The sequence below is a fragment of the Pongo abelii genome, chromosome 12 (assembly GCF_028885655.2).
Source record: "Pongo abelii isolate AG06213 chromosome 12, NHGRI_mPonAbe1-v2.0_pri, whole genome shotgun sequence".
In the NCBI taxonomy this organism is placed as follows: Eukaryota; Metazoa; Chordata; class Mammalia; order Primates; family Hominidae; genus Pongo; species Pongo abelii.
Genome location: NC_071997.2, coordinates 46,518,748 through 46,530,242, shown reverse-complemented (window position 1 = coordinate 46,530,242; position 11,495 = coordinate 46,518,748). Strand labels below are relative to the sequence as shown.

At 45.9% G+C, this 11,495-nt stretch overlaps 1 protein-coding gene across 1 annotated transcript; it reads left to right on the top strand.

Moving 5' to 3' along the window:
* Positions 1-5,358: 5,358 nt before the first annotated feature.
* On the top strand, positions 5,359-11,466 carry MAT2A (methionine adenosyltransferase 2A; the record flags this gene model as incomplete). Its single annotated transcript, NM_001133297.1, is given in 9 exon segments — positions 5,359-5,569; positions 7,272-7,349; positions 7,444-7,566; positions 7,822-7,934; positions 8,018-8,161; positions 8,344-8,562; positions 8,754-8,936; positions 9,092-9,225; positions 9,861-11,466. Coding segments are annotated over 9 exon segments (1,188 nt in total). The 3' UTR covers positions 9,964-11,466.
* Between the last annotated feature and the right edge of the window lie 29 nt (positions 11,467-11,495).

The following is an 11,495-nucleotide window of genomic DNA, read 5'->3' as shown; positions in this document are numbered from 1 at the left end:
AGTCATGGTACCACCTCCTCTTTAGGTCTGATTAATTTGCTAGAGTGTGCCGGGCACGGTGGCTCATACCTGTAATCCCAGCACTTTGGGAGGCGGAGGTGGGCAGATCACCTGAGGTTAGGAATACCAGCCTGGCCAACATGGCAAAACCCGGTCTCTACTAAAAATACAAAAATTAGCAGGGCATGGTGGCAGGCGCCTATAATCCCAGCTACTCGTAGGCTGAGGCAGCAGAATCACTTGAACTCGGAGGTGGAGGCTGCAGTGAGCTGAGATCTCACCACTTCACTCCAGCCTGGGTGGAAGAGCAAAACTCTGCCTCAAAAAAAAATTTTTTTTTTTTTTTTTGCTAGAGTGGCTCATAGAACTCAGGAAAGCACTTGCTCATTTTTACTGGTTATTTTAAAGGATACAAACAAACAGCCAGATGAAGAGATATATAGGGTGAGGTCTGGAAGGGTCCCAAGTGTAGGAGCTTCTGTTACCATGGAGTTGGGGTGTGCCGCCCTCCTGGCACGTGGATGAGTTCTTATTCACTTTCCTGTCAGCCTCCACCTGTTCAGCTCTCCAGAAACTCTCTGAACCCAGTCCTCTCAGCATTCCTTGTCCCAGGGTATGGGGTAGGACCCTCTCTGGAATGAGGGTCTTATGACCCATGATCAGAAGGGCAGGGCAAGATTAGAGTCCTGCCTTGGGGCAGGTGAAAGAGAGGCAGGAAAAAGTCAGAGAGATTCTGTTTCCTGAGGCCTGCTCCTGAGTCCTAACACTCTCAACATTATAACAAAAACACTGTATAACAAGGGCTATGGGAGTTATGAGCCAGGAACCATGGATAAAAACATATATAAATTCACACATATATTAACATCACATCTATCAACGAGGTTGAGCATTTTTTTCATATGTTTATTGCAATTTGCATTTTCTCCTTGGTGAGCTACCTACTTATTTTATGTTGTGTATATTTTCCCACAGTAAAAGAGAAGGAAATGATTTACAGCTCTACATAGTATCCTGGAGAGACAGTCATGAAAATTGTTAAGAAAAAAAAATCCATGTTTCTCTGAATAGTAAGATGTGTGCGTGTGTGTGTTCACAGAAAAAGGAATGGGAGGATATAAACCAAATTGTTAATATTAATGCCCTCAGGGAGTATGCAGTATTTATTGTTTGTCTATAAGAAGGGGCATGAATTTAGAGGTCAGACCAGGCTCAAGTCCCTAGCTCCACTACTGATTTGATGTGTGACACGGACGAATAACATGCCAGTTTCTTCATCTGTAAAACAGGAAGAGAAATAGAGCTGTTGTGAGTAGTAGATATTACAACAGTGCCTGTCACAATAAAGTGTAGCTGTTGTCATCATATTATTATCTCCTTCAGTGTTTTCTTCACTGTACCATATCTATTCTTCCATTCAGGACTTCTTTATTGGGACTGTAAAAAGATTTAAGTATCAAAAGAGAAAAACATAGAAATAAAAACAAAATACAAAAAGCCTAATAATGAGGGGGTTCACATAGTACTTGTTTCTGATCCCACTGGAACTAGCTTGCCTCTGAGGCCATCCGAGATATCTAAGCTTTGGCCCTAAAGGACTGGCACAAATTTGGAGACATGTGGCCTACATTTCTTTCTTCTTGGCCTGTCTTCACATAGAAGGTGCTCTTAAGACACACAGCCTAGGAGCCTCCTTCTCAACATCTCCACACCTTCACTTGCTCTTTGCTATCCCTACTGTCACCTTCCTCTTTTCTCCTGCCACATCAACAGCTTCTTGCACTGCAAATGTTTTCTGGAACTCTCCCCATGACTGACAGGCTGATAAGGAGTTATTTTATTTGCTGTTTGAGTCACAAATACCATTTTTATCCAATCCCAACTTTGCCTTTTTTGTAGGGTTACTGCTACATTAATGTTCTCTGGCTTTTAGAAATCTGAAGCCTTTAGGCAGTGATTAGATTTTTCCTACGTGCTTTACAACATTTCACATTCAACAAATTCATTAACGATAAACAGGAAATAAACCAACGATTTCCCCTGGTTTAGTTCACCCTTAGGACACTCATCTATGAAATCAGAAATCTTATTCCTGTCAGAACAGGATGGCCATGTGCTTCCCTGTTAACAAAGAAGTCTTAATTTTATTAATTACAATGCTTACGACTAAAACAAAGCAGGACCTCTTTCCATTGATTTCACATGATCGCCAGAGTCTCTCATTTCTCTGCTTCCTTCTGCCATCTTTTTTTTTGAGACGGAGTCTTGCTCTGTCACCCAGGCTGGCGTGCAGTAGTGCGGTCTCGGCTCACTGCAAGCTCCACCTCCCGGGTTCACGTCATTCTCCTGCCTCAGCCTCCCAAGTAGCTGGGACTACGGGCGCCCGACACCACGCCCGGCTAATTTTTTGTATTTTTAGTAGAGACGGGGTTTCAGCGTGTTAGCCAGGATGGTCTGGATCTCATGACCTCGTGATCCACCCCCCCTCGGCCTCCCAAAGTGCTGGGATTACAGGCATGAGCCACCGCGCCCGGCCCCCTTCTGCCATCTTTATATTCATTCACTTTTCGTTTCCTTCCCTTCCTTTCTTGTCTCTCTCTCTTGAACATTTCTAAGCACCTTGTGTGTGCCAGGCATTCAGTAACAAAGCTTGAGCAAAACCTTCTCATTATCATGGAGCTTACAAGCCTAACTGGGAATTGGAGACATTCATCAAATAATCACCAAATCTATAATTTGAAACTGCACTTAGTGCCATGAAATAAAACACAGGCCCCTGTGACAAATCTGTGTAGATGAAGGCTTCATCCAGGAAGTGGTAGCTGAGCTGGAGTGAGAAGGATAAAGAGTTAGCCAGGCATCTCCCCACATTTAGAGCGCCGAGTGGGCAGAGACCAGGATTGTCATAGCATTTGCTCCTGGGTCTGACTCACAGATGTGCCCATAAATATTTGTGGAAGGGAGGAAGGGACAATACGAATAATATAAAATAAATGAAAATGTGTCCTCCTTTGTTTTGATACTATGCAATTAATAAAATTAACTGCTACTAACTAAAAAACAAATTCAAGTAGAACACAGAAAGGAGAGTGTGGCACAAGATAAGGTTGCAGAAGTAGCAGCCAAATCACACTGGGGCCTTGAGTATGTAGAGATTTTAGTCTGTATCCCGACAGCAATTGAAAGCCACTGAAAAGTAATTCACAGGAAATACAGTTAATTTTTTTACAGCTTACATGAAAACAAATTATGTACTAGATACTGTGCTAGACTCTACTTGCACTATTTTAATCCTTGAAACAATCCCATGATGTACTATTAATATTCCAATTTTACAGAACGAGGATACTGATGCATAGAGAGGTCGTGACTCCAAACCCCTACTCTTACTGTATTACACCTACACACTATTCACAAGTGAGAGAAGCAGGTAAGCAACTATGTACAGCTGATTCTCATCTCCTTGGCAGGCCTAGCCCCACTGTGGAGTTGGTAGCACAGGGGTATCAGGATTTAATGAGCCAATCATTGACTTTACGCTCCTTGTTCTGACTCCCTAATAAAATAACCTTCTAGTTATATTCTGGCTTCCCATATAGATTTTTCTGCTGGGAGATAATGCACTGACCAGTCTACACACACATTTTGTTCCAGTTGACAATTTTATTACTCATTGTAAGTTAATAAATTGGCATTCTGCTTAAAAAAATAACTAAAAAATTTAATAGTCTTATACAGTTACTTTCCCATGAAGGATTAGCTTGAAAAGTAAAAAGCAACGAATAAAAATATCATGACCTATTGTCTCTTTTGTGGTCGAACCTTTTCTTGCTGCCTGCTTTGAGCGACCGTGGATGTGGTCACTGAGTCTGGGGATGAGCCCTTTATCTTCTTTGTCGATGCCCCCAGCACAGTCCAAGTGCTTCCTTTGTTTCCCACTGAGCCTTTAGCAAATCCCACCTTTCCTCCTGCACCGGCGGAGAGGATTGTTCTTGGGAATGCACCTTGTTCTACTGCCTCCAGCAGTAGGCAGCTGGAGACTGTTACTAGGGGTCTCCTTCACCTCCCCAGCGTAAAGTGCATCCCACGCTAGGAGCAGGCCGTTCCCGGAGAACCTCATTAAACCCGGCGTTCTTGTCACGCGCTCCGCTCAGGGCCACCAGGCCACCAGCCCCTGACCAGACCTGCACCGAGGCCCAGCCCCACAACAAGCTGCAGAGACCCCCGCCCCCAAGACGGGCTCCCTCCAAACGGGCCTCCATACTCCTTGCTGGCTCAAGTTTTGTTTCGCTCTTTTCCCCTGTAATTCCTTTATTGGGCAAAACTGGGACAAACGCAGGTGGACATTTTAAAGTGAAAGCTTCATGAAACAGCCCATTCCACGCCGTCAAGAGATCTGCTTAAGCACATTCAAGGGAACGAATAGCCCCCACCCACCAAAAAAGAAATGTTCGTTCCATATTCTCCTGAATAGAGGATTGAAACATCGATTCCCCGCCCCCCCACCCCTTCAAAGGCACAGGAAGGCCACAGGGCAAGGACGGCCTTGGGAGCGGCCTCCTTTCTCTCTGGAGGGAAAGGCTGGAGCGCTGCCTCTACTTTAAGTCCACGAACCACGAAGGGTGAGGATCCCTCAGAAACTTTAGCGCAGGGGAGTGGGGAGGAGGGCGATGTTTAAATCGATGGCAGCACCCTCATTAATCTGCTTTCCGGCCATCTTCAGCAGAGCCATTCACCAGGAAACGACCAGAAGGTGGGCCGGCGCCACTCAGATTTCCCGGGGCCGGCAACGAGCCGGGTGGGGACGCCGAAGGAAGGCCGTGAGGAGCCCTCGCTGGCCGGCCAAGATGGCCACCTTCACATGGCCGACCGCCACCGGCTCCCTGCCACCCGGCATCTAGAGGCGGGGCGGCCAGAAAGACCCCAGCCGCAGCACAAAACCTCCGCGATTCCCGCCACCTCCGCTGGGGGACGCGACCTCCGGGAAAGCTATCCCGGCCAACGGTCGGAAGGGAGGTGCCATGTCACAGCACAGGGGAGCGGGTCCAGCAAGCCCCAGTCGCTTTTTCTCCCACATCAAACAAGGAAGAGCAAACCCCCCCGGTCTCCTCGCGTCTGCATTTTTCCCCCAGCTCTAGCGGCTCAACATAGCTGAACGGTCTCTGGACGGCCGGATTGCCACGGCACCTCCCGCGGCCGCGCAGTGTGGTTCAGCCCGGACTCCGCGGGGCGCGGTGCCCTTCCTCCCCCGACCCCCGCGCAAGTGGTGCATTGGCGCGCGGCGCCGAGGGGCGGGGCCCGAGCCGGGCGCGCGCGGGCGCTGCTCTATAAATACCGGGCCGCACCGCCCGCCGCTTCGTTCGCTCCTCGCCGCCCGCCTGCTCCGAGTAGAACGCTGTCCGCAGCTTGCGCATTTCGCAGCCGCTGCCGCCTCGCCGCTGCTCCTTCGTAACGCCACTTCCAGTCACCGACACCAACATGAACGGACAGCTCAACGGCTTCCACGAGGCGTTCATCGAGGAGGGCACGTTCCTTTTCACCTCAGAGTCGGTCGGGGAAGGCCACCCAGGTGAGGGGACGGCCTGAAGCGAAGCGTGGGGCGGGGCGGAAGGCAGCGCCAAGGTCCGGCTGGCTGCGGCCGGCCGGTGGTGGGGCACGCGCGGGTCGTCCTCGTCTGCCGGGTTGTGGGAAGATCGGCGACCGCGCGCTTTCCTCGTGGCGCCGCCAGGGCCTGGCGCGTGGCCGCCGCTCCTCTTCCCCCTCCCCTCCCCACACCACCCCTCCCCTCCCTTCTCCACCCCTCCCTTTCCATTCGGTCGCGCGCCTAGGCATGCGGAAGGTTCCAGAAAACTTGAAGGGCGGGGGCTGTGGTCGCTAGTGAGTTCTGGCCGGGAAGGGAGGGCACTGTTAACCCCTCCCGGCCCTGCCGTCTGACAAACCTGGAGTGGGCGACCCGCCCCGCGTGCTCGCGTCCGGCCCTCGGGAGCGCGCGCCCCGCATTGCAGCGGCGACCACGTGTTTGTCGCATGTGGTATCTGGGCGAGGGGGAGCCGTGGGCCTCCCCGGCTGTCCTGGCCCTCGGTTTGAGGGGTGGGGGACCTATGCCTCGCGACGTCGTCTGGCTCCACTGCCTCAGTGGTTAGGTCTTGACCACACACTGGAGAATACGCGCATGCCCTTCGGCGGATATGGCCTTGCCTCCAAGGTGACGGCCTCTGACTAAATATAGCGCATGTCCAAGAAGGCAGTCCTTATTTGGACCCCTTGTGAAAAGGATGGGAAGCATGAATTAGGAGCTGCTATTGCTTTGGGTTCGCATTTACTTGAGGCTTTGTCCGCTCAACCGCCATTATGGGGATCAATTGGCACGTGAAGGAGGAGTAAAGCTATTTCCAGGAACTGAAAATCTCAGCCTGAGCATATCGACTAGTAAAGATGATTATTTGGCTCTTCAGGCTGTTTCTGCCCTTAGGATGACCGCAGTAGCTATCTGTCTGGTGGCTTTAGGGTCTGGTCAGTTTACTGTGCCCATGATGAAATCCCACAAGTAACTTAGTGGTATGAGAGGACAAACCCAGGATCTTGGTGAGTGCTGAAGGTTAACTGTTACACCAGTTAGTAGTAGACCGAAGTTCAGAGCCTGCAGTCTGGCTTCCACATTATGTTTGGATTCTGTTTTAGGTGGTTATAGAAAATTCAGAAAAACGAACTTGAATTAGGGGGATATTTGTTTCTTCTTCCTCCTAACAATAGATGACAAAGCAGGGAGACATGGCTTCGGAATACGTTTGAGCATTTTCTACACTGTTGAGCTTTTGTTTCCTGCGCAACTCCTAACAGCAAAATCAGATAATTGCCATTTTAGTCAGAAAATGCTTTTCATTTAATTGTTTAATTGAATTATCTTGTTGCTGATTATAATTGGTGTTCCTTAAGATTAGGGAAACTGGCCTACCTGTGGCCTCAGTTCTACCAGACTCCCAGGTGCAGAGGGGTTTGGTACAGTTGTGGAAGTGAATATGATATAGGGCAAATTCTGTTCTTTAAAGGAGATAGGACTAACAATTCACCTTTCTGGTGGTTAGATTTATAATGCAAACTTTGAATTTTAGGAGGAAAGTGCATATACAATGAATTAAGATGTATTAAGCATGTTTTTTAAAATCTCCAAAGATTTTACAGATAGATAGTAACAGGGAGGGAGCTTGCATACGTACATACATACTTCGTTTAAAGTTAAAGAAATTGAGCCAGGAATTTCTCTTTTCCAGATAAGATTTGTGATCAGATCAGTGATGCTGTCCTTGATGCCCACCTTCAGCAGGATCCTGATGCCAAAGTAGCTTGTGGTAGGTTCAGAATGTGCTTATCAGCTGGTGGAAAGATAGCATAAAAATTATTTTTATAGACGTGATGTTTGAGTTGAATGTCTCTTTTTATTAGAAACTGTCGCTAAAACTGGAATGATCCTTCTTGCTGGGGAAATTACATCCAGAGCTGCTGTTGACTACCAGAAAGTGGTTCGTGAAGCTGTTAAACACATTGGATATGATGATTCTTCCAAAGGTGTGTTTTAATGATTTTACTCATTTTTTCTAAGTAACAGCTGTGAGGTTTGAAGAAACTCCTAGAATGTTCCTGCTAATCCTAAACTCCAGTTGTATTTTCCTATACACTAAGCCCTATTCTGTTCATTCTCTAAAAAGGTCTGATGGTTTAGGTGTATTTGATTTCTTCAGCAGTGTTTAGAATTCCAGATAATTGCTGTAAACAGCAGGTATTTCTAGGACCTAAACAAGATGTTGTGTTTTTTGCTTATAGGTTTTGACTACAAGACTTGTAATGTGCTGGTAGCCTTGGAGCAGCAGTCACCAGATATTGCTCAAGGTGTTCATCTTGACAGAAATGAAGAAGACATTGGTGCTGGAGACCAGGTATCTTGGTGTAGAGGCTGTTTTAATCTCTTCTAACAATAAATTCGGGAGCTTGATCACATTGGTGACTTTTCCTTCTTTAGGGCTTAATGTTTGGCTATGCCACTGATGAAACTGAGGAGTGTATGCCTTTAACCATTGTCTTGGCACACAAGCTAAATGCCAAACTGGCAGAACTGCGCCGTAATGGCACTTTGCCTTGGTTACGCCCTGATTCTAAAACTCAAGTAAGTGATGATCATAAAGCTTGGTTATCTCATTTATTACATCAGCACAGAAGATCCATAATTTTGATAATAGCTAACTGAAGAAAATAGCATTTGTTTTCCTGTATTGTAACTTCAGGTAGAGAAACAAATACAAAGCTATTGTTTGGTATAATGTTCTGATGACTTGTGTTGCCTTCAAGGTTACTGTGCAATATATGCAGGATCGAGGTGCTGTGCTTCCCATCAGAGTCCACACAATTGTTATATCTGTTCAGCATGATGAAGAGGTTTGTCTTGATGAGATGAGGGATGCACTAAAGGAGAAAGTCATCAAAGCAGTTGTGCCTGCGAAATACCTTGATGAGGATACAATCTACCACCTACAGCCAAGTGGCAGATTTGTTATTGGTGGGCCTCAGGTAATGTCATTTTGTTGCATTTTTCTGGATTTTTGATGGTTACTTAAAATTTTGGCTACTACATTTTTTTCAGGCTTTCTGAAACCTACATGTGAATCATCGGAGGATATTTGCTGAGTGAATTCAGAATAGGCAACCTGATCCACTTGGAAAGCACTAGGCATAAAGTAACTTAAATCCTGTAATTTCAGGGTGATGCTGGTTTGACTGGACGGAAAATCATTGTGGACACTTACGGCGGTTGGGGTGCTCATGGAGGAGGTGCCTTTTCAGGAAAGGATTATACCAAGGTCGACCGTTCAGCTGCTTATGCTGCTCGTTGGGTGGCAAAATCCCTTGTTAAAGGAGGTCTGTGCCGGAGGGTTCTTGTTCAGGTATACACTCTTTATGTAACTGGAACGATTAAAAGTCATGTAAGTGGGAGGGTATTTAGTAGTAATCTACTTAACTACTTGTTTTATACCAGTGTATTATACAAGTATGTGGGTCTTTGCAATCACTGATTCTTACGACATTTGAATCCTTTTAGGTCTCTTATGCTATTGGAGTTTCTCATCCATTATCTATCTCCATTTTCCATTATGGTACCTCTCAGAAGAGTGAGAGAGAGCTATTAGAGATTGTGAAGAAGAATTTCGATCTCCGCCCTGGGGTCATTGTCAGGTAAAGATGGTAAAGCCTATTGCTAGTCAAGTATTGAGGGTGTGGGTGTGTGTATATATACTTAAGGCTGAGGAGGTGAAGGTGTGAAGGAAGACTCCTCAAATGGGAATACATTTTAATTTCTGGAACAGTTTTGAACTGCTGCCTTAGTGAAGACTTAGTTATTTGAGAAATTTAAAATTACGGTGCTCCATGGCTTTAGGATAACCACTCTAGAGAATCTTCCAGATTTGATATTTGAGCTTTGTGCTCTTCTACCTAAGGGTGTTAAGAAAATAGAGATAAAGTGGGATGCTCAAGGTTTGTTACAATGTAAAAACCATGGTAGGGTGTGGGCGGCGGGACCTTGGTAAGTATTGTGTGATCTCAGGTGAGCTTTTTGACAATTGAAATTTCTCAGAATAATGACAAGTTTTCGTATTTGTTGAGCCAGGGACGGAAAAACAACTATAGTTACTAATAAGGACTGTGCAAGGAGTTTGGACACCAGGGAAGTAACACTTTTGCCACAAATTTTTTTCCTAGCATATCCCAGAGAACTCATTTGCCAGAGCTCTTGAAAATGAGTCTTGCTGATTGTTTTGCTTTATTTTAATTTAATGCTACATATTAAGTTACGGACTTGTATATTCCAGGGATCTGGATCTGAAGAAGCCAATTTATCAGAGGACTGCAGCCTATGGCCACTTTGGTAGGGACAGCTTCCCATGGGAAGTGCCCAAAAAGCTTAAATATTGAAAGTGTTAGCCTTTTTTCCCCAGACTTGTTGGCGTAGGCTACAGAGAAGCCTTCAAGCTCTGAGGGAAAGGGCCCTCCTTCCTAAATTTTCCTGTCCTCTTTCAGCTCCTGACCAGTTGCAGTCACTCTAGTCAATGACATGAATTTTAGCCTTTTGTGGGGGACTGTAAGTTGGGCTTGCTATTCTGTCCCTAGGTGTTTTGTTCACCATTATAATGAATTTAGTGAGCATAGGTGATCCATGTAACTGCCTAGAAACAACACTGTAGTAAATAATGCTTTGAAATTGAACCTTTGTGCCCTATCACCCAACGCTCCAAAGTCATAATTGCATTGACTTTCCCACCAGATGCTGAAAATGTCCTTGTAATGTGCACGTAAAGTACTTGTAGTTCCACTTATAGCTTCTGTCTGGCAATGCCACAGCCCTGTCAGCATGAATTTGTAATGTCTTGAGCTCTATTATGAATGTGAAGCCTTCCCCTTATCCTCCCTGTAACTTGATCCATTTCTAATTATGTAGCTCTTTGTCAGGGAGTGTTCCCTATCCAATCAATCTTGCATGTAACGCAAGTTCCCAGTTGGAGCTCCAGCCTGACATCAAAAAAGGCAGTTACCATTAAACCATCTCCCTGGTGCTTATGCTCTTAATTGCCACCTCTAACAGCACCAAATTAAAATCTCTCCACTTTCAGCTGTCTTTTGGAGGACGTACGTAATAAGGTTTTAATTTAGTAAACCAATCCTATGCATGGTTTCAGCACTAGCCAAACCTCACCAACTCCTAGTTCTAGAAAAACAGGCACTTGGCAGCCTTGTGATGTCATACAGAGAAGTCACAGGGCAGTACCTGAGGGTCTGTAGGTTGCACACTTTGGTACCAGATAACTTTTTTTTTTCTTTATAAGAAAGCCTGAGTACTCCACACTGCACAATAACTCCTCCCAGGGTTTTAACTTTGTTTTATTTTCAAAACCAGGTCCAATGAGCTTTCTGAACAGCTGGTGTAGCTACAGAGAAACCAGCTTCCTTCAGAGAGCAGTGCTTTTGGCGGGGAGGAGGAAATCCCTTCATACTTGAACGTTTTCTAATTGCTTATTTATTGTATTCTGGGGTATGGCGTAAGTACAGAGAAGCCATCACCTCAGATGGCAGCTTTTAAAAGATTTTTTTTTCCTCAACACCATGATTCCTTTAACAACATGTTTCCAGCATTCCCAGGTAGGCCAAGGTGTCCTACAGAAAAACCTTGGGTTAGACCTACAGGGGGTCTGGCTGGTGTTAACAGAAGGGAGGGCAGAGCTGGTGCGGCTGGCCATGGAGAAAGCTGACTTGGCTGGTGTGGTACAGAGAAGCCAGCTTGTTTACATGCTTATTCCATGACTGCTTGCCCTAAGCAGAAAGTGCCTTTCAGGATCTATTTTTGGAGGTTTATTACGTATGTCTGGTTCTCAATTCCAACAGTTTAATGAAGATCTAAATAAAATGCTAGGTTCTACCTTAACTGTGTCTGTTACTCATTTGTTAAAGTG